The 27,381-nt window shown below is 34.5% G+C and overlaps 1 protein-coding gene across 18 annotated transcripts in view; it reads left to right on the top strand.

Moving 5' to 3' along the window:
* RBMS3 (RNA binding motif single stranded interacting protein 3) overlaps positions 1 to 27,381 on the top strand; it is an 861,233-nt gene that overhangs the window by 737,016 nt on the left and 96,836 nt on the right. For 11 of the 18 annotated variants that reach the window (XM_054550494.2, XM_063721652.1, XM_024244176.3 and 8 more), the window contains 1 exon segment: positions 1,673 to 1,723. The exons of the other annotated variants lie outside the window; for them this stretch is intronic. In XM_054550494.2, the coding sequence (XP_054406469.2) occupies positions 1,673 to 1,723 (51 nt within the window). 18 annotated transcript variants of the gene reach the window in all.

The raw sequence follows: 27,381 nt of genomic DNA, 5'->3' as shown, positions 1-27,381 counted from the left end.
CCGCATGTTGAAATGCTGGGAAGTCTGAGACTCAATGTGTCTCCTCAACTAGATATTATAGCCAGTTAATTCCAAGTACATAGGTGGATTAAAATAGTCACACTTCTCCCTCAAACAATACTCCTTATTTTATTCCTCTGAGTTATTACGTATGTGATATTAATCTCCTCTCTACCTAATATTGTTCTTCAAACAGTTCTTCCAATTCTAATTAGAAAATGCCTATATATATGCTGCATGTAGAAAGTGTCTAGTGTCATTTCTTAAAAGTTTGGAGGGAGAAAGAGAAAGAGAGAATGCAGCAAGCGTGTGTATGTATGTGCTTCTTGAATTTTGCAGCTGGTGGCGGTGGATGTTATATAATGAGTAAAACTGTAATGATGCTGATGCTATTAATTCAGTGAAGTTTTGCCTTGTTCAGTCACTATATACTTCATTTCAGGATATCCCAGCTGTCAGAGAATCAAACTTAAGACTATGTGCACTTTTCCTCAACTGATTCCCCCCGAAGCAAATCATTTTCTTTCTTTTTCTGCACTCAGATTCTTGAAACATATCCATGGGCAAATGGAATAGATTTTCATTTGAATTACATTAGAGGGTCTCTGAATGGCTGATTTCTTAATTGCCTTTCCTTGGGACCCATGAGGCTATGTGCAGGTTCTGTTCAGTTTTTGTTCTTCCTGCAGGCCTGCCTGGTTGTAATGTGTGTGTGTGTGTGTGTGTGTGTGTGTGTTTCCTTTTTTTTCCTAATCTTGGCCTCTGTTCCAGCCAAGACCACCCATTAAGCCCCAGTGTAGAGAACTTTGGTGACATGAATAAAATATTCACTGAAGAGTGATTTTACTTGGGAGGGCTCATAAGTGGAATTTAACTGTAGCTCCCTTTTCTCAAAAGAAGAGATTACAGCAATGATCTATGTTGTTGAGTCTCACCTTTCACCAGGTTTTTTCAATCCAAAGTGTTTTGGCAATTCTGTGTGTGTGAGTATATATAAAAAAATCTTCTGAGTTCTCCACGTGACATTCAGTTTATACGGGCTGACTTTTTCATTTGGCTGACACATGGTACATTTAAGAATAGTTGGCTGGCTGACATACTCATTTTTATTTGTTATACCAATTACCATGAGTGAAAATAATTACAAACTTGCTTAACTTGGGTTAAACCTAAATAACTGCCCCAAATTTTTGGTTTATCTCTTTAGCTCTTAACACAACTTTTACCACTTGGACATATTTCTAAAATGGGATCACTTGAGCATTTGAAGTTACAACTGATGACAGAAAAAGAGAAAGTCTTAGCAGTCAACTCTTGCTTCCTTCATTACTTGCCAGGACATCCCTGAAAGCTGATCTTCAAATGGTCTCTGAGGCCTTCTAAAACTTTAGCCTTCAACATCAACCTCAAAATATGCTCCAAGACCAGTCTGGGCCATGTGGGCACTGAAGTCAGCTCCATTGATATAGGAAGTTGCTTTACCTTTTACCTTGTTTCAGGGACCAATTTAATCAAGTCCAAGAATTCCCTTTTTACCCTTGGTTTTGAGCACGAATTAACTGTAAAGTAGGGTGGATTCCACTTTCTTATGACCTAGTGTGAGTCCACTGAACACAAGAACCAAGTTCTCTCTATGATTGCTTTGTGCTAATAAATGCTGTTTGATGCATAGGTCCAGAGTACTTCATGGATGCCTCATCCGCCATACGTTATGCAACCAACAGTAAGTGTTCTCAGTCACCTGAGGCTAATATTTCTATTATCCAAGTACAAGCTTTTGGAATGCATAGAAGCTTTGGGGTAAAGCTTTTGTTATATCATGTAACTCGTTCAGGCAGCCATATTCTCCAGATAAAAAGCTGTTCCTGAAATTCTACAAAAGCATGTACAATAGATAGCTAGAGATCAACATAGACATAGAATCAGATAAAGAGAGAGGGTGAAAAAGCAAGAGAGTGAGAGAGAGAGAGAGAGTGCGTGGAAACTTTATTAGAGGAAATAGCAATCAACAATTCAAGCTGAGTCTACCATTTCTTATGCATGAGGAATTTCTGCTTTATGCAGGAACTCAGAACTCCGGACAATTAAATTTATTCTACAAGGAAACTCTTTGTTTCCCTTCTCTTTCTGATATGCTTTTCTCTCTTTGGCCACAGTCTGATATGCTTTAGGGACAATTTGGAGTATCATAGACAAGTTTTGATTGAAGCAATATATTTCAAATATGAAGGTAGTTGTCTGCTAATAGATGAATTCATATAGATAGATGGCAAGGTGTGTAAATATTTTCATGTTAATTAACTATAGCAGTTTTCTTTTTCTTTAGTGGAAATTTTCTCTCTGCTAAATATTCAAACTCTATTTTCTACTTGCTAGATTTCCCATTTTATGGCACAATATTACATCAATTCCAGCTGAAAAGTATGATGTATTACATTAGAATCTAGACTGAGGGCTAATGATTGCATTTATCTTTGCCTAGGTCTTACAGGTTTCTAGCTCTATAGAAGTGCGAGATAGAGATTTCAATAGCAACACACTCATGAGAGTATGAGGCAGGGGAAAGAGCCCTAGACTGGAAGTTGTGTGACAAGGTCTCGGTGACTCTTCTGAGTATGCTCTCTGTGCATTTGTTTCCTTTTCTGACACTATATACTGAATAGTGCTTTTGTGAGAATCAAATGAGAGATCATATGTAAAAGACAATGTAAAAAAGTATACATGCTATGCATTATTATTATCATTGTCCTCATTATTATTGAATGTGTTCATTATACAAGGAAGAAGCAGTGCTAAATTTTAACCCCTTTAGAAGATAAATGTAAGTAAGTTAGTATATATTAAAGACCAGGGAGCTAAATACACAGACATCCATTTCCTGGACTCAAAAAATTAGAGACTCTGGCTTTCATATTTGAGCTGTATCTATTTTATTTTTTTAAATAAGGAACTTTTCATGTTGCTCCAAACATTTTGGTGATTTTTTATTTAAAGAATAAAATATATGTAGTTTACCACAGCAGAACTTTGTACCATATTTTGCAAATCCCTTTATTTACTATTATTTACATACCTTGAGGGCTTTCTGAGTTCATCTACTTCTGTGTTCTATAAATCATACCACTATGCAACAAATCCAGGCTACACTTTTCTCTCCAAGTCATAAGGTAAAATTCAGTTTGTGCTGCCAAAGCAATACATAGCATAGCAAAGACTGAGCCAATGGAGGAAAAGGAAAGAAGTCCTGCCAAGTTCTCAAAAGGAGACTTTCTGGAAGGAAACAACCACCTTCTAAAAAATGTGTTCATCCGTAAAGCACTAATACTAACTTAGTCCTCATACTGAGTTTTAACATCATCTCTTTGTGGCCAAAAGGAGTGCATATCTGGCAAAATCTGAATATTTTACCAGATGTCAAACTATATAACATTCTTCAGTACTTCTAGATCTATTAGGGGCAGGGAAGATGGTTGTATGGGACTTTATTTCAGCTGTCACTCAGGACTTTTACAAAGTTTTTCACACACCTCCTTTTCCACCCCAGTACAGCTTCAGCCTCGTGTTTGCATGTATTATTTCTGTGTGTGTATTATTAGTGTGTGTGTACGTGTGTGTGTACTTTAATTTGTCCTTTTAGATTTTCCTTGCTGTGGCTACTACTCAGAGCTGATATCATACCACTTCCCAGACTAGATTACACATCATGCTTGAGCTTAGGCCACTAGGTTTAAATGTAATGTTTATGGCTGGGGTGGATTCCTGGAAAAATAGAAGTGGCTGGGCCACCCACCACTTTGCTATCTTTTAGATGGAGAAAAGGGCAAAACGGTATCATGGAAACACAGTTTGTACCATCAATCATTGCCCTGTAATAATCTTGTTGGCTGTCCATATTACATAAGTAACTTTACCCAGCTGGCTTTAATTTTATCATCAAAGTGAGGGTAAATTACCCTATGATACTAAAATATAAAAATATTCAAGCCATCTTAGACTACAAATCAAAAAACCTGAATCTGAGAAGAATTAATGAGGAACTTGATGATTAACAGCATGGATTCTTGGTTGAGCTCATTAGGATAGGAAACCCGTTTTAGCAAGGGGGTATTGAGCTATTTATGTAAACTTTCTGAGCCACAGTTTTCTCATCTGTAACATGGACATAATAATACATAAATAATTATGTTTTGTTCATTAAATGAAATAAGGCATTAAAGCTCTTAAAATAATTTCTGGAAAAGAGCAAACACTCAATAAATTATTATTATTTAATTATATTAGTAGATTTCTCATTATGCTTTAAATTGTCCCAGTTTTATCAAATGAATGTTGCTGTAAGCAGAAAGTTGAAAATAAGCAACTTTGTTGAGAATCATCTATTTCTACCACATTCATAGTGCTAATTACCTTAGTTTGCTAATGAGTTTGGTGGAAAGAAACTCTGTGGCCATAAACAAGATAAATTGCTTACATTGGTACTTATTTCACTTACTTTCTAAAAATTCAACACCTAAAACTTAAAATGCCCATTGAGAATCTCCTTTTTTCAGTAACTGGAGACTACTTTACAAATAAATTCAAGGTGTCAAAATCTATGTCTCAAATATATTGCCCATAATTCCAATTTGCTTGCAACTTTTCTTCTCTATCACATTTTCTCTTTCCTCACTTTATGATAATTTCATGCATGAGGTTTCATTGTACAGGAATATACCTCCCCTATCACCAAGCTTGTACACTGACTCCTGAGTTGGAGCCAGATGTATTGCCTAGGCTAGAAGCCCTTCGGATTCTCTCTCAGGCTTGACTTAAAGGGCTCTAATGTCTCAATCTGGTTTGTATCTGAAAACAGTGCTTCTATAAAGTTCTAAAGTAGAGCGCAATGTCCTTGATCTCTTTGCTAGGGAGGGTGAATGGGTAAACTGGAGGGGCAACAATTGGTAAGAGAGAAATGAAATGACACAGAGAACGAAAGGGAACAGTAAAGGCATGAAAGAAGAACAGAAAACATAAGCATATAATTTCTAAAGTTTGCCATTTAAGTTTGTTTCTTTGTACATTGAATTTTCTAAGTAATGTGCTTGTAGATTTAGAAACAAAATACTCTGGGAAGAAAGGATAGATGTCTCTTTGCATGGATTATAATTCTGGTGTTTTGGAAAGAAAAGAGATTTCTGTTACTGGACCCTGGGAACTTACTGGATCTCCTGGAAAGCTGTCAAACCCCATGTAGGGAAGCAAGAGCATTTCTGTTTGCCTTTTGTTATTGTTCACCTGAATAGACTCTGAGAAGACAACACTGTTAGACTAAATTAGGAATTCACTTTTTGCTGAGAAGAAGTAAAAATGCTGACTTTGTCAATGTAGTTGGTTATTTGTTTCTGCTTCTCAGCACAGACGTCTGTACTGCATGCTGAAATCTGACCATTGCACTGACAGAATTTTAATAGTTGATGGATTGCACCAAATACCTACTCTACAGAGAAGTATGTTACATTGCAATGTCATATGAATACACAGTTGAAATTGCTGTGTTCCAATACATTGGATATTTTGTTACATCTGTGTTACTGACAAGGAGTAAAGATGATAGTTTTCAAGAGGAAGCAGAGTTCCACTTTCTTAAACTTTATTTAAGCTCATTTGAAGCATAAATCTTCTGTTCTTGATATGGTTAGTGTTATATCATCTCAAGGAGAAAGGTCAGCTTTCATTTTGACTTAATTAAAAATTGGTTATCTAATTACAGTATTCTAAGAAATGCAAGATGCCCTTATTGAATCAATACATAATTTGTTGCCATGGCAACAAATGGCAAAAAAGTTGCAAGCAAATAAAAAATTATAATTGTTATGATTAATAAACCCTGAGTTTTCAGCTAAAGATCAAATATAAACTGCTTCTCTACAACCAGGCTGTATAAGAAACCCCAGAACACTTAATTTGGTCATTCTTTGACCTTAAACGTGTAAGGCCTAAGGACTAGTTTTAGAGTTGTGTCCTTCAAATTTGTAGGTGTGTGTTTTGAGAGTGCCTAATTTGCCCTAATTACTGTAGAAAATAGTCCTGGCATTCCTATTGTTAAGTATAACTTCAAAATTTTACAGTAATTTTTCAAATATAATCTCAGCAACTTGAGTAAAATAACTTTAAACAATGAAATGCAAGGCTTATAATTCAAAAGAAATGTAGAGAGTATAAAAGATTTTCCACCTGGGATCCCTTCATTCATCATTTCTATTCTCCGGAAATAAACATTGTAAACAAAATCAGATATTTCTATCCAGTCAATTTTATTGCATATGAAAGTATATATTTGCATGTCTGTAAATGTGTATTTTTAATATAGAAACAATATTACTCTACAAATATTGTATTACAATTTGATTTATTTTTCCTCAATAATGTTCTGGATGTCAATAAATATGAGTCACATATAGATCTATATCAATTTTGATAACAGCTCCATTATCACTATTGTATAAATGCACCAAAAGGTGTACTTTCTTGAAAACTCAAGACAGTAATATTACGCCCTAGTGAGAAAACATCTGTCAGATAAGTTGCTGACACAAAAGATATTTATGTTTTAAAATTTGATATACAATATTGTCAAAATGCCTTTTAGATAGCAGTTTTTCTTTCTCCATAACCTCAATTAAAAGCAGGTAATCTCAAGTTTTAAATATTTTGTTAATGTGGTAAATATCTCACTCATATTTTATTTTCATTTCTGAATCCTATGAGTTGATTTTCACATGTTTATTGACTGATTTTGTTTTCTTTATCTCTGAACTTCAAGTTGGTTTGCTTTGCTTAGTTTTCTTTTGAGGTATTGATCTTTTCTTATTTATAAAAGATCTTATTACAGTTAGTAAGTTTATAGTGTCATAGATAATTTAAATATTATCTCAGTTTACTTTAAATTTTAATTGTATATTTGCCATGCAGATTTTTGGTATTTATGTATTCAAATGTATCAGTCTTTCTTTTAGAACAAGGGTCAGCAAACTTTTTCTGTAAAAAGCCAAACAGTAAATATTTTCTGTTTTGTGAGCTATGTGGTCTGTGTCACACCTACTCAATTCTATGGTTTATTGTGAAAGCATCCATAGACAATACATAATGAATGGGTGTGCCTTGAGTTCCAATAAAACTTTATTTACAGAAATAGGTATGGCCACATTTGACTCACAGGCTGTATTTTGACAGCCCCAGCTTTAGAGCATCTGTATTCCATGGAAAATACCTTAATCACTATAGATTTAAAATGCTGTATGTTTTCTTACTGTGCTTATAGTAAATTTTGTTTTAAAATGTTGTTACCTTTGAAGTTTATTTTATAGCATGAGATGAGATTAAGATTCAAAGTTTCATTTTTTTGATTTTTTTTTTCCCCAAACGTGGAACCAATTGCCATAACAAATTTTACCAAAGAAGCCCTCTGTATTTCCTCCTCTGGCATGAATTTTATGCCAATATTTATCACATAACGAAATAGTTTTATCTTTGTGTCTGTTTTCCAAATGCTCTTCTGTCCTGCTTCTCTATTTCTTTTGAGCATTGCTCTATTTTGAGTACTATAACTTACAATACCTTAATCAGGGGTGTCCAATATTTTGGCTTCCCTGGGCCACATTGGAAGAAAAATTGTCTTAGGCCACACATAAAATACACTAAAACTAATGATAGCTGATGAGCTAAAATAAATAAATAAATCTTTTAATATTTTAAGAAAGATCGTGAATTTGTGTGGGGTCACATTCAAAGCTGTTGTGGGCTGCATGCAGCCAGTGGGCCGCATGTTGGGGAAACTTGCCTTATAAACTGATAGGAAATGGCAACAATATTTTTTTAATTGTTTCTCAAACATTTTTCTAGCTATTTTACATTTTCAGATGAACTTTAATGCATTTTATGAAGTTAAAAATGTACTAAAATTTCAAATTATATATTGACTTATGGGAAATTTAAGAATATGACATATTTACAATATTGAATTTTTCTGTACAAGAAAAAGAACTTTTCATCTACCCAAGAATTCTTTTATGTATTTTGGATCACTTAATAGAGTATCAGGTTTCCTCCATGTATGTTCTATATATTGCTTAATGTTTTATTTGGCATCTTAGTATTTTTGTTATTATATGTCTTAGTTTTTTGCTGTGGCTATAATAAAGTAGCACAGACTGTGTAATTTATAAAGAAAATAAGTCTATATAGCTCGCAATTCTGGAGGATGGAAAGTCCAAGAGCTTGATACAGGCAGCTGGTAAGGGCCATCTTATGTCATAACATGGCAGAAGACATCACCTGGCAAGAAGGCAAAAACAAGAGAGCCAGAGAGAGCTTCTTTTTCTAACAAAGCTATTCCCACAAATTTAATTCCATGGCAACATTAATCCACTCATGAGGACACAGCTGACATTAATCCATTCATGAGGACACAACACATTTCTAATGTGTAAGTTTTCTAACACATGAAATATTCTTCAGCATTGTAATTATAAAAATTTTATTATATTTTCTCATTGATCACTTTAGTGTATAAAAATGTATATACTAATTTTATTCATTTAATTTAAAAAATCTATTAATTGTTCAAAAGTATTGCTGAGATTTAGAATATACACATAAGTTAAAATATGCATATAAAATACCCATTTCCTCTTACCCAAAGATTAGTACAGTTAATATCTAATGTTACATGTTTCCAGATGTTTTTCTGTATTTATATCAATATCTACCAACTTATCTACATCTACAAACACACATGCACACAATATACGCATTATATATATCACATGTATGTGTATATACCATTTACCAAAATATCAGTCAAATGACATCACACAATATGTGCCATTTTCAGTGAATATTTTCCGTTTTTCCCAGTTGAGAATTTTTTATCATCTCTCATTAAATTTTCCCAATTGAGCAAAAATGTTATTTACACTGGTTTACCCAATCCAGGAAGCAATCAGTGACCACATATTATATTTGGTTATTGGGTCATTTAAGGCTCTTTTAATCTGGCAGTCTTTTTTCCCTTCCTGTTCATGGTTAGCTGTCCTGCCATGTATCCCACTCTTGCGAAATGTTTGGTTGATTCTTCATGATGCTGTTTAGCCTTTTCTTCTATCTCATATATGAAACAATTTTGATAACCAGCTATCTTTCTGAATTCCCTCGTTGTTTTCAATCAAATATTTAATTCATTCTCAGCTTTTCCAGGTCATCAAAAATAATATACTTTTCCACCTGATTTTAAATCTTTATATTTCATAATTCATTTTCTGGCCAAATGGCTTTGGAATGTGTCCTTTGACCTATTTCTTATCGTAATGGAAATGCCACTATGAATTATTTTTTAATTCAGGTATAGATGTTGAACTTAATCAAAGTTTTTTTGAAACTATTGATATTATTTTCCTTTTGCCAATTTTATTGTATTAATATATTTGTAATTAATTGTATCATAATTTTTAATATTTTCCTAAGGTAGAATCATTCTGCCATCAACTCCATTTGGTTATGATATATCCCTCTTAAAAATAGACTTCTGGATTATACTTGTTAATAGTTTATTATTTTGGCATCAGTTTTTATTAATAAAATTAGTAAGCTATTTTTGTCAGGTTTGAATATTCAATTAACAAAGGCTTCATAAAGTTAATTTGGAATAATTCCTTTTTCTCTAATTACAGAAACAATTTTAAATAGCATTGAAAAAATCTCTTTTTGGAGATTATAAAGTCTTCATACGTAAGACTATCTTAGTTTTGGAGAGGAGATGCATTTATTTTACCAAATCCAGTTTAAAAAGTAATCTATTACTGCAGTCAGACATGTTCTCAGGAGGCTAAAACTTTATAATCTATTTAAGAATTTGTTAAGGTTGGCCCGGTGCGGTGACTCAAGCCTGTAACCCCAGCACTTGGAGAGGCCAAGGCAGGCAGATTGCTTGAGCTCGGGAGTTTGAGACCAGCCTGGGGCAGCATGGCAAAACCTTGTCCCTACAAAAAATACAAAAAATTAGCCAGGCATGGTGGTGCATGCCTATAGTCCCAGCTACTTGGGAAGCTGAGGTGGGAGGATTGTTTGAGGCTAGAAGCTCAAGGCTACAGTAAGCCAAGATCACACCACTGTACTTCAGTCTGAGCAACAGAACAAGACCCTGTCTCAAAAAAAAAAAAAAAAAAAGAATTTGTTAATACCATGTATGATCATGATCATAGAGAACTCTGATTGTTGCATAGTTGATAGTCATGTTGCTGAATGATCAAATCAATTGGATTGTGAAATGCCATGGTCTTAACAAAATTAGCATTATCTTTTGCTCCATGACTAGTTGTTGATATTTAGATCATAGGCCATATAGTTCTTAAGTTAAATGTAGTACAAGTAAAAATAATCAGTTGCCAACTGCCTAATAAGGAATTTTTAGGTATGAGCAAGTTGTAAATCAATAATTTGTAATTTTTAAGAATGTATAGAGTTTTTAATGCCATTGATTGTCATAAAACTTGAGGAATATTTTCCTCACATGTTCTCTTGATTCAGTCTTTCTTTCCCTCAGCCCTTAGCTATACCAATCATTGACTCCTCATCTTATAACATTGAGAAACTTGGGTTCAATGAAAAAAATCAACAAATAATAAAAACAAATATTCTTGAGCATCAAATATGTGTATGATATTTTTCTAGATATTGTTGGAAATGGAGGAGAGAAAATAAGAAATAATTTGTCCTCAAGACTTGCAATATAATTGTAGAAAAACATTATATGCTCAGGATAATTTAATTGAAAAGGTACAGTTGAAAATTTATCAAAATTTTAGTAATTATATAACCTAAAAAATGAAGAGGCCTCTGTGAACAGTTAAGGACAGGGAAGAACAATGACATAAACATGACCTTAAAGGATGGGTGATGTTTGTGGGGCTAAAATGAAAAAAGGAGAATATTTTAAGTGAAAATAATACACAAAAAGTATGGGAGGAGAGTCTCAAGTTATTTCAAAGGGGACTACGGGCAGAGCAAATAGCCTGCCTTAAGTGAAATGTTTATATTAGAGAACGAGGGAAATATTTGGTTGGAAAGTTAAATTGCTACGTATTGAACTACAACTTTCGTGCAGTCAAATCTGGCAGACTTTCCTACACATTTTTTATTAGCTTGACAATCCCAGTACTATTGTTTAGAATTTAAGTGTACTTTGAAAAATGTAAAACAGAAAGAGTAAGTTATGTCACTGATGTGTGCGTAAAAGTAATAATATGCAGTGGAGTAATGTATGAATCAATTATAAATAGAAAAAAATAAATTCTGCTACATTATGAAATGCCATTGTGCAAAGTCTTTGTATGTAAAGTCATTTTATATTCCTAAATAATTTTGGAGGTAATGTTTATCTTCCAAGTAGAGTTCCTGAAAGCTTTCTGCTGTCTGAGATCCCTGCCTCCAAGGCACAGGAGTGTCTAGGGGCAGTGCAGAGTCTAGAATCTTTTGAAATACAAAAATATGCTTTAATACATTTTTTAAATTCTCAGATATGGTGGTTGGAAGCTGCCAAGTGCTAGGCACCAACACATCTCCAGAGTACATAGGGATGCATCTATTAATACATGGCCACTGTTTCTATACCCAGTAACATAAAAATTGTCCCAACTGAAGTATTCTAGCTCTGTTACTATGGGAGTATGTGGGTGCATGTGTGTGGTGTGTGTGCATGTGGCCTATCTTTCTGCATGTGGTTTTCTGTTATTTTACTAACAACCTTTAAAATGAAAGACTAGCTCAAGATATAATGTATCACTTTTTAGAACAGCAGGCACAGCATTCTGAACATGACACAACTGACAGCTGCTAAGAAGAAAAATTTCAATCATACATGATCTCCAGTGTGTCCTTGGATAGTATTTAGAATTTCTTCATTACTTCATCATTAGTAAAGCAGAGTATCACAGCTTTGCCAGTTCCTTCATAAAGATGTAGATGACGTTACTTCCTTAATAGCTATTTAACATATTAAATATAATTCAAATAGAAATAATGTTAAATATCCAATCTGTTAAATTCTTATTTCCTAAAGTAAGAAAATATGCAGCCAAAATAAAGTCTTTGTCAGACTTTCTAGAAAACAGGAAGTTACCAGGGCAACAATCATATAGAGGTAGGTTAAATCATTTATTTTATAAGTGTTACCAGGGTAACAGAAACTACTCGTGGAAATCACTGAAAGATTTAGGATGAGAGTACAGATAGTCCATGGAACTATTTGTTCTTTCATAGCACATTGGAACAAAATGTCCAAACGTATTTAAAACTTTTAACACTTACGTGAAGTATTTGGGTATTCATTAAATAGATGATCATAAATGGGTTCAAATATTGAGAGTATTCTCAAATATCAAAAGATATTATTTTTGATTTCTTACTGCTCAGTATGTCATTGGGATACTTTATTTTACTCTGAATTTTGACTTTGCTAGATTAGTTCTAGAGAACCTAGTTATTTCTACCTAGGTGCTATGTCTGCAATTTAGGATCATGGTTAATGGTGTTGATTAACTTGAGGCTTGAGTTTTATAGGTCAACCAATTAGGGTGTACGAGGGAGGGAAGTAGTTAATGGAGAGAAAGGGAAAAACTATACATATACATACATATGTATATGTATATGTATATGTATATAATTTTGGTGTGTGTGTTTGTGTATGGCGTGTATGGATTAATCAGGTTTGCTTAAAGAATTATGCAGTTTAGAGTTATATTTTTCAAAATGATAACACAAATACAAGTAAAATGCCTTTAAACTTTTCTACTGCCTAAGAAGAAACTTACCAAAGATAGGAATTAAACTTACATTTTTCTCCCTGTTTTAGAACAACTGGTTTCCCTCCCAATCAGACTCTGTCAGAAAACAAATAATCCTAATATGTTCATCTATGGTTAACAATTAAGGCATGTGCAAAGTCCATAAGCAGTAAAGAGGAGGAAGTTACTCACTGTGGAGGGACTAGAGGAATAAGAACAAGGCTTCACAGAGGAGGTAACTCCTGAACTTGGTTTTGAAAACTAAAAGGAGTTTTTTAGACCAACAAGTGTTGGGTGTCAGGCAGGAAGGGTGCTCTGAGCAAAGTGAACAGTAGATTGTAGGCAGGGTTTTGGTCCTATTCACCATGTGCTGCAGCTGGTGAACATCTAAGAGAAAGCAAGGTATTTTTACAGGCTCCCAGGTGTCTCTAACACTGGGGCATATGCATGACATTTGTGTGCCCTTCAACAGTTCTGCCACAGAAGGTATCACCTAATCATGAATTAGGGCTGTTGTCCTATATTCCATTAAACATGGCATCTTCTCCTAGAGATCTGTTTGCATTTCTTGGCAAAGCCTCCTCACCAATATCCGATGTGCCCTTTCAGAAGTTCTCCACTCAAAGTTGAGTGTAATATGCAGAGAATGTTATTGATATTACTTGGGTGTCATAAAGTAATCGTTATAGCCTCTGCACAAGGCTAATTAGTTCTAATTATCTGAATACCCCACGTGAAAGTGAGATTTCTACTCCCCTCAGAACCCCAAGAATGCGTAGTGTCTCATCATTTGACTGTCAACAAATGCTTCATTGCTAAGTTATTCAAACAATAAAGTAAGATGATAGAGATTCTAAGAAAAAATACCAGAACTTACATGTCTACATGAGTTTCTTTTTTCCATTCGATGAAATTACTTTGGGAGGCCTTTTCCATTGATGCCATCTTAGACTAGGACATTTTAAAAATTTATTCTTTGGGAATAATTTTTAGAGATAATTTATTAATCATACAAGTAAAACAAGTTCATCAGTTATATTCACATGATAGACAGAAAAATAGAGAAATAGATAGATAGATAGATAGATAGATAGATAGATAGATAGATAGATAGATAGGGTGGATAGATGATGAATGAATGGATGGAGGGAAGGATGGATGCAGGGATGTGGATGGATGGATGGATGGATGGATGGTCAGACAGACAAAATATAGGTAATAGATATCCTGGGACATGCAACTAATTCTTCTTTCCCAACTACAGTATAATTTTATTATTTGAGAGTTTATTCCATATAGTTCACAATATTTTTCCCTTTCTATTTTGTTCTAAATAAATATTTGAGAATAGGTTACACTTTATAGACTATTTCTGCATTGGCAAATATTAAGACACAAGCTTCCAGGTGCTGGTAGACAAGGATACTGACAAAGGTTTCTGAGGAAATTAAAGATGTGCATCTTCTCTGAAATCAAGCCCAACTTATTAGGGAAAATGATGCTAATATTAAACTTGTCTTTGTAAGTTTGGTCATTAAATATTGTCATTGCCAATAAGGAGGTTTGTTAAAAACAATTTAGGAAAAGTTCTCTTATGTTCATAATGTAGTATTCTAATTCCTTTTCAGTTGCAGATTTGTTTATATCAGCTGAAACAACTGTGTTATTCAGTATAATGTCTTAATTGGCAGTTACATCTGTAGAGAGAAACGTTTTCTTGTGGACATTTCTTTTATTAACTCTCAATAAAAGCCAAGCACATGTTAACTTTCAATTTTGTGAAGAAGTGTATAGGGCAACTAAATTAATATTCTTCAGGTATGTAAGTTTCTTATAACCTATCTTGATATAAGAATGACTCAGTAAATCCAATTGGCTGACATGTGGCTTTTTTAATGTTTATTTAGTCTGAGCCAGGATATTATTAAATTTATACCAACTGATTTATAGTATCATCTAGATACAGGCTATTTGACCTCTCATGGAAAAGATGGCAAGATTGCTTAGTTTGTGCCAGAATTTTCCTTAATAAATGTCTTCAAAGCTCTCACAGGAGCCCAAGCATGTACACAATTGGGATCTAGTAGTTCTGTGCTCTTGAGTGCTTGAGAGGCAAATTTCATCCAAAGTATTGAGGGCAGGCATAAGACCTCCTGGCTATCATCACTAGGTGGCTCATAAAGCACTCATGACTTTTAGCAGCACTAGACTCTGATGCACTTGCCAAGATGAATCAGGTGTAAAATGTACTCCGTGGTAGCAAACGGAACCGATAGAATAGAACTATTTGATGTGGACCATGAGAATTTAAAAGTATCTGCATAAATTGATGATTTGGCATCAGATAAAGCTGGTATCAAACCATTCTGTCTTACAATAATTACTCGGTATGTTCAGCTGACTCTGAAATCTGCACTTGAGAAATGACAGAAAAACTATATCATCAGCAGAGAAAACATCTTGCTGACCTAGGAAGGCATACAAATAGTTCAGTTAGCATCACACCGTTTATGTATAATATTTGACAAATTAGGGTGGTACTTGTTCCCTTTTATATCACTTAACATAAGTATAATTTCATTGCACATAATTGAGGAGAAATAGTAGAAACAAGCTGAGAAAACTGAAAGCAAATTCCAAGAAAGAGGATTAGTCATCATCTATGTTAAAAAGAACATTGTGCTCTTCGCTTTATTTTCTTATTTAGCATAGAGAAAATCAAGCTAATTATCAACTTGGGTTCTGAATAATAACCTTAAAACTTCTATTGAGAAGAGAAACCTTTTATCAAAGAGTTATTCTTAGAAGGTTCTTAAGCAATACACATTAGAACCATTTCTGCATAACAATGTTGTATATTAAAAATCAATTCTTACTTTCCAATAAAGGCTTTTATCTTCTTTGTCTTGTATCTCTAAGTATTTTCAATCAATACTGAAAAATCATTATGCTTCCAAGTTTGTGTTACATGATACATGTCTAAATACTCAGATTCTGATATCACACTCCAAAATAATCTAACTTTCTAAGATGCATATATGAAATTTATTTCAAGGAAGAGTTTATATTATACATGGCATGAACTGAGGAATGATTGATGGATGCTACATACACATTACTGTCCTTATATGCTGAAAGCTGCCCTCCGTTATAGATATTATTTAATGAAAAGACTGAAATATACATATAATACAAATGTGTGTTTATATGAGTTTATTCAGAGTTACATTTAAAGACTGAACACTGTTGAGATTTGTGGTATTAATTAGTAAGGAAGAGAATATGGTGGATGCATGGGTCAAAACTGACTCTAGGAAATTTTAGCCTAGGTGGCTAGGTAGAAAGTGGTCTCCTTAAACTGAATTAGGATGTGTAAGAGAAGGCATAAGTTCAGGATCAGGGATATGTAGTTCCTTTTGGGCATGTTGACCTTTCAAGGCCAGATAAAGATTTTCAATATGTACCTCCAAATACAGGTTTGCTACCCAAGAAGGGTAGTAACAGACTTATGAGTCATTTATTCCTGTTGGAGAGAACAGACGAGATTTCTAGCAATTTGCTTACTTTTCATAGTAATTACCATAGTTGATATATGCAATAGCTAGTATTGTGCATATGATGAGGTTACCTTAAATTTACTAGTCTTATATGTACTAAATTAAGTGCTTGCATATGCCCCTTACAAGCAAGATTGTTTAGCAACCCAATTATGCTTTTTCTTATACCTATACTGTTATGGCTAATTATGTATTGTATTACATATGTCTTTTTGAATTAATCAAATGTATATGCACTTGATGTTTCCTCTTAGGGAACTGACCACAGTGATAAGTTAGGAAAATAGAGATAGATACTTCAAATTAGAAGAAATCTTAGGAGCCCCCAGTGAAGTCTAGCAGTTGATGTAAAGGTTTCAGAAATTGTCCTGTATATCCATGAAAAGCTGTTTCATTTCCATTTTGCGTAACATTTCAGGAAACTTTTTTTATTAAATCGTATTTCTTCCATAGCCACTAGCCCAGCTAGTGGAAGAACAACAAAATTCGAAAAGCACAGCAACAAGCCTCTGCCTAGTAAAAACCAAGAAAGCAATAAGCTCCTTTGCCAAGCCTATAAGAAAAATTTAAAAGTCCACTGTTTATTTATCTTGTTGTTTAGATATATCTGTCTCATTGTTAGTCATTGTGCATGCGGGGATTTTTATAAACCCTACATTATTATCACTGGAGGGTTCCCACTGCTTTTAGAATAGAGTGTTCCTATAAAAAAAATCCATTTCTTTTACTTTATTGACAAGAATAGATTATTTCAGGCTTTGCTGGATAATCTCATCTTTGGCCTTTGGGGCTTTAAACCGTATTTTTCTCTAACGTTCTGGTTGATGCTGGTAATGAGAACCACTTTTACTGATCGTAGAAGTATGAGCTCAGAGTGACTTACTAATTCCAAAGTGTTTCAAATGGCCAACTTGAAAAAGCTACATAGGGGGATGTGAGAGCTAAATTATTGAAGAACATCATGTTTTCCTGTGGGGTTTTTCCATGCCCTGAATATTTATACATGCTTTTTGTTGGTGTTTTTTTTTCTCTGTTCTATTCGACATTTTAAAGAGCAGAAGTTTAAAGTAAGTTTCTTAAGAATCCATAACAGTATGCCCGTATCTCCAGACAAATGTTTACAAATTGGATTGTGGCTCAAAGATTTAACTTTCCTTCATGTCTTTTTCTAAATACAAAGTTCAAACTGAAATTGTCAAGAGTGAGGATTCATTGACAGACAATCAGCAGGAGGTCCTTTTAGTGGAATATTACCTGTGATACAAAAGGATTAAACATTTCAAATATAAACCTTTAATCTGTGCTATCTAATTACTGACATCTGAACCAGTATCAAGGAATTTGTCACTTTTTCACTTTTGTAATTCTAACAAAGAAAAGAAGCAAGAAACTTAATTCTGCATCTGGAACAAACTTCTAATGCAAAAGCATGTAGCTTTAGTCTTTTCTCTTGAGATGGACTAGGATGTGTTCCCTGTATTTCTGATTTGTAATGATTCAGCAAGGCAGCTCTGTTACTGCAATCACCCTTGCTTATGAAGTTATGTAGACAGTCCCACGTAAATCAGAATGGTCCAACCATTTGATCATGTCCATTTCTATTACACATGGTCAGGCGTATGATGAGAAATGTTCTGGCTAACACAATTTCGTCTTATAACTGTCCTAGAAAATGAAATAAATTGTTACAGCATTGGTTTCCTAGCAGAGCCAAAATTATGCGAGAAGGAAAGCCCTTCTACTTTTCCTCATATCCCTGTACTCTCTCTGATAAATCTTTCTCTCTTTCCCCCTCTCCATTTACTTTTGGTGCTATACAGATTCAATTTATTAGACAGTTACTAAATTACCTCATATTATTGCTTAAAGTGTATCTTCTCTTCTTTAATTTGTTAAGTTTAATAATCTCCAGTGAATATCCATTAAAGAGCATATGCTTTTTCCCCCATTTTGAATTGTTAAAAGTCATTAGAACTAGGATTTCGAGCCAATCTGAAATCAGCTAGACATTCCTTGTATTGCTTTTATTAGAAAACTTACTTATTGACTGTTCAGGGGAAGGACATATTTGTCCTAAAGCAGGCTGTTAATTATCATGAAAACTTACCTATTGGCTGTTCAGGGGAAGCACATATTTGTTCTAAAGCAGGCTGTTAATTATCATATCAGCCTAGCCAATATTGTGATGGAATACTGCAAGTATAGGAGAACCAAAAACATGTGGGTTGTATTTCCAGAAAAATATATGTTATAAGAGAATAAGAAACATTTGGATTGTATTTCCAGAAAAAAAATGTATGTGTATTTGAAAATTAAAGATTCCTTAGGGGAATAAAAATTTGTTTTAAATTTTATTAATCTCAAGGTATTTAAAAATCCTCTGAAAGAATTTCAAAGGCTGCAAATTATAATTATCATGTAATTAATTAATTCCTGAAATGTTTTCAGCAGAATCAAGAACATTTCTGTTGCCTGGACCTTGGAAGAATGACAGCAATGAAAAAGTTCATATTCTTTGCCAGTTTTTTTCCCTTAACACTGAAAATGTTAAATTGCTCTGAAGTTAGCGACTTATTGGAAAAATGAAACCAGAGTCATTCATTCCTCTATTCATTCAACATACATTTTTTTGGGTATCTGCTATGTGCCAGGCACTGCCATTCTGTATTCAGTTAGAATACAAAACCAAACCAAAAAAAGATCCGCTCTTCATGGAATTATCTTCCAGCAGGGGAAAAATAATTTAAAAACTAAAAATGCAATGGCAAATGATGTTAAATATTTGGAGCCAGATTTTGGTAAAAATAGCAAGCAGGTGTGATTTGTCTTTAAGAACCCCAGCCATTATTTTCAACATCTTTTCTTCCCACTTGGTGATGTCCTTCCTTCAAGACGCTTAGATGTTCCAAAAGGTCATTCTTTCTCTCTTTTGCTTTTTCATTTAAATAACATTAAAGAGAACCCACTATGTGCCAGATATGTGCTGCACATATTCAGAGATTTAATGCAGTACAAATTATGTATAGTCCCTGTCTTTATGAAACTTCCAGTGTATTGGGGAAGAGAGAAATCAAATCAGTATTTTAAGGAATAAGAAATTAAACTGGCCATATCTTCTATTAAACAAAGATTCATGGGACTCTAATCTCATGCGTGTGTGTGTTTGTGCATGCATTTTGTGGGATTCTCTTAGAGAGGGTCACGGGAGGCAGAAAACAATCGTCAACTCCCGCTAAACTAATAGTGGATGCTTCTCCCAAAACCTCTCCTGAAAAATTTGATCTGGTTATTAGCATCTTGGGGTAAATGAGGTTATCAGTAGACTTAAGTGTGTGCAATATTTTTCCTATTACTTTGTAACAAAACGTTTGTGAACCTTCTAGAAAATTCCAGGTATCAGCAAGAAGTTCATTGGTCTTTTGGGTTTGGAGTCTTCTATGCTTTGGAATAATGTCCTACTTATTCAGGGTACAGAGAAGTCCTTCACTCTGTCTTTTCATGAGGCAATTATATAATATTGTATGTACTATCACAAAAGATTAACCTGAATATAATAGGATAATGTATTTATGGATGAAGGAAGTGAAGCTCAGAGAGGTTAATTGGCATTACTAATATCACACAAGTTGGTGGCAGAGCTGGGACAGGTATGTTTCAATTCAGTTAACACCAACTGTATTTCATTATATCTGGCTTGATTTTTTCATTAAATTTTGATATTTCAGGTTATATAATTTAACCTAGAGTAAATCAAGTTGGCAGATTAATAAAAAATTATGATTGGATTCTTCTGTATATGAAAGACAAAATACTAGTATGTTATCCATGTCCTTTGATGCCAATTACATTAGCATATGAAGTAAGATATTTTTTAATATTTTAGCAATCCTATCATTATATCTTAACTGGAAAGGAGTTTTATGATTTAGCTAAAAGCTTTGATTTTGACAGACATGTTCATCCAAATACTATCATAATTTAATTCTTTCTGTCTTAAGGTTAGTTAAAACCTTTGATCTGACAGGCACATGAATCCAAGTGTACCATAATTTAATTCTTTTTGTCTCAAAGTTGTGTTATGCTGGGTGATATGTCTGAGGTAAATATGCCTTATTTTTAATGTTCATAATCACTGAATAAGACCCACCTTAATATTATAAATATTGTAGCTCTATTTCAGGTTATCAAATTAATGACACTGTTTGCACTTTATAAAAAGTAGACTAGATAACTATGAGAAAATTCTAAGTATCTAAAACTATATGCTAACATTCTTTTCAATTTCTACACGTAAGATAGTTTATTATTGCAGCGTATAATTAATTTTGAGCATTATACAACATTTTTATTTAATTTTTTAAGATGAGACTTTTTTTCAAAACCCTACATATTAAGTCTAAAAGATCAAAGAACTCTGAATCAAACCCACATTGAATAGTTTCTTCTAAAGTAATAATATTTTGTCATTTTCCTTATATTAGATATTATCTACTTGTAAAACTAAAAACAGTTACAAAAACAAGCAAAAAGGATTTTTCTTTTTATATATGCTTGAATTATTTTTAAAATGAGAAAACAGTTTTTAATAAAGGTGGAATATTTCCTACTCTTTTAAAGAGTTTTTCCTAATTAAATTTTAAAACTACTTAGGAAATTTTGCTTATAATCCTGCATTTATGTAATGGCATTGAGAATAATTTGCCAAACACAGACCTTATAATACTACAGAAACAAATCCAGTGGGCTTCATTGACCAGCTACTGACTCACTAAATGAAAGAAAAAGACCATTCCCATTGAAAAATAATATCAATAGTGAATTATCCATCCATGGCATGGGGGACTACAGCATCTCTTCCAGGAAGTCAGAGATGGACAGGTAAAATAAAGAGCCAGAAAAAGAATTTCTCATAAAAGAAAGTAGAGAAATTAAGCTTTCCTGGAGGAGAAATGCAGCTGTTCAAGCTGTGGAATTTCAATGCATGCAGACCTCACATCTATCTCATACATAGGTGTGTATATGCTTGCTTCATGTGAACTTTGTGAAGTCAATCATTGCTCCATTTGCTAATCCCAGTTTTAATTTTTGTCAGCTGTCCCTCTATATTTTCAGTGTAAATCCTTGTCTCTTAGTAATTATAACCAAAACATACATGTGTTTAATAACCTCTCTATCTTGGACAATTTTTGTTTTAATACTTGGGATGCCTTCATGGTGTAGGCCTAGGGAATCCTGCCTTGAACTACATTCAAGGGGCAGGAATTCTAGCTGCGGATTCCATTTCCCTGTAAAATTATGCAGCCCTGGCTGCATAATGCTGTCACTGCCTGAGGCAGCTGTTCCTGCTGCTTTCAGCATTGTACATTGTCAACTTTTCTGTCACTTCATTCACAAATTTGCTCCCACATTGTTCACCTAGTGATCTCTTTGCTTCTTCCTACACCCAGATTTTCTGGAAAATAATTATGAAATAATTTGGTAGATACAATATGATTTTAGAGTATTAACTCCAGAACTCTTTAGAAAAGCCAATTGTTCCATTACTGATCTCTCTACTTTTTTTAATGTACTTAGGGAAAAATTGTCCCATGAATATTTACTGAAGGTCCGACTCAAGGGAAACGTCATGCATGGCAGTAATAAGAAGCAAGCTCTTCATAGACCTGCTGAAAATTAGCCACATGGGGTTATAATCAAACCAGATCAAGAAAGGTGACTGAGACCAAATAAAATGAAATGTGAATTGTCATTCACTTTTGCTGATAAGTTTTGAAATTTGAAATTGACCAGCAGATTTCCTACTCCTTTTGTGTCTATAAACTGAAAAGCTGAGAATCTCATTTACTCTTTGACTACTAGAAATTTTGTAGTATGAGTAAATTGGAAAGTATAATTACTGTTCTTCACAATGAGTGTTTAAAAGAATGCCAAACTAAGCACTGCATTTTATTGTTGTTTTCCAAAGCCATAGGTAAATAAAAATAGTTTTCTGTTTTTCTGAAATTTTTGCACACTATTTCTTTCATCCAAAAAACAGTATCCTAGATGATTTAACCATCTGAGTTCACACTATAGCTGTATCACTAGGATGGGGTGAAATCATCATTTCATATTTGGATATATCCTTGGAATATAATTTTTTTTAACTTTGACAATTAATTTCCTGGTTCATTAAGGCCCCTAATGAATATACATAAAATAGTTAACTTAAATACCTCAGATAGGCCGGTCACAGTGGCTGACGCCTGTAATCCCAGCACTTTGGGAGGCCGAGGCAGGCGGATCACAAGGTCAGGAGATCGAGACCATCCTGGCTAACATGGTGAAACCCTGTCTCTACTAAAAATACAAAAAATTAGCCGGGTGTGGTGGCACGCGGTCTCAAAAAAAAAAAAAAAATCCTCAGATATGATTATAAACCAGTGAAGTTTTATTATTTTTAATTAAGTTTGAATTGTGTACATTTGGGGGTGCTGTGTAAAAAATACATTTTAAAAGGAAGGTCTTATACCGAGGCCATTGGATATTAATATTTGTTGGGTCTAGCCTATGAAGAAATCATGGAATTATAATTTGACTTTTTGTTTTGGTTTGTTGTTGTTGTTGTTGCTGTTTTGAGATGGAGTTTCTCTCTTGTTGCCCAGGCTGGAGTGCAGTGGCGTGATCTCGGCTCACTGTAACCTCTGCCTCCCAGGTTCAAGTGATTCTCCTGCCTCAGCCTCCCAAGTAGCTGGGATTACAGGTGCCCGCCACCACACCCGGCTAATTTTGTATTTTTAATAGAGACGGGGTTTCTCCATGTTGGCCAGGCTGGTCAGGAACTCCTGACCTCAAGTGATCTGCCTGCCTCAGCCTCCCAAATTGCTGGGATTACGGACATCGAGCCGCCGCACCTGGTTTAGTTTTTTTTAACCCTTTATAAAATACCCACTATAGTCAGAATAGCCACTCAGAATATGTGGGTTAGCTGAATTTGCTATTCCATTGCCATGCAAATGCTAAAAGCTATCAACTGACAGACTGTTTGGCAGGGGGTTGCGGGGGCGGGGATGCAGGAAAAATTGTCAGGAGGAATGACACAATAAAATACTACCAATCAATTAACCAGTGAGTTGACAACTGGCATTGATCAGAGCTAAGGAGAAAGAGGGCTCTCCCCATAATGAGCTGTGATTAACAACAGGAATTACCGAAATGTAATTATAGCCAACTCTTCAGAGATGAGCCATCCATGCCTTGAGACTTCAGGGTCTCAATAAAGATAAAGGTATTTTTGTTCTTGATTACTAAGATAACAATCGAGCCATGTTTTTAGGTGCAATCTGGTGTGTCTACAAGTCATCATATTTTAGAACTATTTCCTTCCTACAGTATGTTTTTCAGCTTGATACTCAGTGATCTCAGGCTTATTCCTGGGGACCCAGAGCCTCCTGCTGAAGCAAAACATCCAGGCTTGCTCAACATAAACAGTCCCTTAACTTACAGTGGGAGATGCAAGTCTTGTGGCTCAACTGTGACTCTGGGAGTTGAGTGGTAGGAGCATCACCCAGTGAAAATTTTAGACTAAAAAAAGACAGAAAATAACACGGCTTCTCCAGTGATGTTTACTTTTGCGGAAAATTGTAATGTCCTTGATTACTTTATATTGCATTTTTGAAACTTACTCTATTATAGCTTGTTAAAGTTATTTAACTGTAAGTTAACTCTAAGTTATTTCACAGCAAGATATAACAGAAACTCAGCATTCGTGAATGGATGAATTAATGAATATTCTTTATTCTAAACACTGTACAGTACCAAAATATCTTTTAAAAAGTTATGAAGGCTCTAACATTGCAGATGGTTTGGCATATATACTATAATTTGAGTACCCCCCTCAGTATTTCAAGTTGACACAATTCTTACTACTAAAAGTATTGCTTTATCAATTTCAAGCCAGCTAAGATAGACTTCTTTAAAAACAGATCAATTTTTGTTTCTAAAAATATATCCTAATATCAGGGTATTATTCTACCACAGAGAATTCACATTGATTGTCTATCCATTTAAAACAATATAGTTATAGTCTTTTCAGAGTATTTCAAAGAGTTGGATAAGCTGGTGGTGTAAACATTTCCTCGTGGGAACTTTATACAATGAAAAGAAAATAAATGATTGATGCATACTCAAACTAATTGAAGTGGTACTGAGTCAACCAGATGTTTTCACCCAAATCGTGCCCACAGATGCTATTGCTTCATTATTCCTTAATCTAGGGATTACCTCCATTGGCTAACTCGATGACATGTGAGGGTTTCAAATAAGATTGCCTCTCCCTTGTAACATACCTCATAAAGAGAGCTTGTTTAGAGACAGCCTACCTCCTGCCCTGAACATGTTTTCAAGGAAGTGATCAGGGCTGTTTGTTTTTCTTGCTGTTGGATGTGGTCTTCAGTGAAGTCACAGGAATGGAATGAGAGTGGCCACAGTTGACAATGGAGCTATTTCCACAGCTGGCTGCAAAGAGTGGGCAGTCCATCACAGAGAGACTAGCACATGGGGATAGATGATATAAAACATCTGTCACAATATGGATAAGCAAAAACAACGTGCCTTTGAAGATTGTGTTTTAATGATGACGTGGGGGGTTCTGTCTCTATAATAGGAATGAAAGATGTGTTGTTGGTAGGCAGATGGCTTCAGGCTTGCTCTTGCATGAAATGAAGCAAAAGTATATGTTAAAAATCTCTGACAGTTGTCAAATCGCCTGATTTTGCTGACCATTCATTTCCTTGCCATGTATAAACTATGAGAAAAGGAAGGGAGTGCTAGGAAAAAATAATGGCAGGAAAAAAACCGGTTCTGAATAATTTTCTCTTGGATAACTTTAGTACATCAGTATAATTTTAACTGGAGGCTGAGAGGTCAGAAAACGTGTTTTTGCAATAAGTTTCTTTAATGTATTTGTATCCCCATGTTATTTTTTTATAGAAGTTTTGTAAGGTAATATAAAAATGCTATGTCACCAAGGCCACATAATGATAAATATTTCAAATGTGAATACCAGTTAGTAGACATAAAGTCCTATTTGTTCCTGTTAAAGGAGCAGTGAGGAAAAATGAAGACATCTTAGTAAACTATTTTTGATGTAATTATAATAGTTTGGTTTCCCACCCCATCTGCCTTTGAAAATAAATTAAAAACAATAAAATTCACGTACACTTTTATTTCATATAGTTGCTATAGAAAAAGAAATCTTTGCAACAGATAAACTGATTGCAAATAAATGCTGAATATTCTTGCACAATACAATTCTATATGTACCCTGTTACATGACCAAAGAGTACCACTGTCACTGCTGTCCCCCAAACCATTCCACTCTGCTCTGGTAAGGAAATGGTTGCCATTGCTGCACACTTTGAAATTTTGCTACTTTTGCCAACACCTCACCGGAAAAGTGGATGTCACATTCCTTGCTCATTTATTATTTTAATCTGTCTTTCAACTCTAATTCCCTTGCAGGTGCTTTCGATTAGCAGAAGTCACAAATCTGTATCTAGCGGCAAAAGGGTGTAGGAAATGTTTTTAGGAGGGTTTTCTTTTTTCTTTTTTTCTTTTTTTTCAATTCTACATTGAAGAGGTAGGATTCACATTGGGGGAAGCTAATGACATCTGAAGAGAGTATTGAAAAATAAATTTCTACATCCATGAATGGCAGAGGTACACCACAAGAAGTAACTGGATTGGTCAAAATAAGAAATCTTAAAGAAAGAACAGTGCCAGGCATGGTGGCTCACGCCTGTAATCCCCACACTTTGGGAGGCTGGGGGGGCGGATCACCTGAGGTCGGGAGTTCAAGACCATCCTGATCAACATGGAAAAACTCCGTCTCTACTAAAAATGCAAAATTAGCTGGGCGTGGTGGTGCATGCCTATAATCCCAGCTACTCAGGAGGCTGAGGCAGGAGAATCGCTTGAACCTGGGAGGCGGCGGTTGCAGGAGGAGCCAAGATCACATCATTGCATTCCAGCCTGGGCAACAAGAGCAAAACTTCATCTCAGGAAAAAAAGAAAAAAAAAAAAAAGAGAGCGAGAGAGAGAACAGATTTAAAGGAATTTATGATGTCGTTCTGACAAGACTTGACTCCTGACTGAATTGTTATGGCTGATGAGGGAGAAGGAAACGATCAAGATGACTTAGCAGTTTCTTTGTTATTCTGAGAATCGAGCAAAGAAAGAATACTCTGAGAATGAAAGAGGAAGACAACATTCAGAGCGGGATATAGTAGTTTTGAGGTACATGGGATTCAGTCAGTAGTTGGAAATTTGGATCATGAATTCAGAAGAAACACCAAGGCAAGAAAGACTTTTTTAAAACTTTAATTTTTAAACTAATTGTAGCACTTTTGATTAATCAAGTCTTAACAAGCGGGAATATTTTGGAATTTTACTTCTAACACCTTATTTTTATGGTATGTATATTGAGCTAACCAAAATATTTCGCTGCTGTGTCTTACTATTTTACACGGCATATACCATCTCTTCTAATGCTTGGCTGTCATAGCTATTTCTAATTCACTGGTTAAGCAGATGACGTTATTTGGAAAGAATGGAGGTTTCAGTGTGAAGGTTGCCATGAAAATATGTCATAGGAAAAGAAAGGGAATTTTTTTGTTAAAGGAGATTTTATGGGTAAAGGCAGAAATCCTATGGAGAAGATTGAGGAACTATACTAAGTATCACTGGCTGTGATTATAATAAGGAGTTATATTAATATTACTAATATTATTCCAAGCTATCTGGCTCTCAAGTAAGAACAAAAGACTTAACAAAATGATTGAGAGTCAAACCAAGAATCTTTTTAGAAGCAATGTAATAGAAAATTCACTCAGAGCCCTGGCAGACCAAATGTAGAGCTAAGCTTTCCAAAGTTTATTGTGAATATAACTCACCTGGGGCAGGCTCTAATTTAGTGGGGCTGGGGTTGACCTGAGATTCTGTACTAAGCTCCCTGATGATAGTATCCA

Source organism: Pongo abelii, chromosome 2 (assembly GCF_028885655.2).
Source record: "Pongo abelii isolate AG06213 chromosome 2, NHGRI_mPonAbe1-v2.0_pri, whole genome shotgun sequence".
Lineage (NCBI taxonomy): Eukaryota > Metazoa > Chordata > Mammalia > Primates > Hominidae > Pongo > Pongo abelii.
This window is presented reverse-complemented; position numbering and strand designations above follow the sequence as displayed.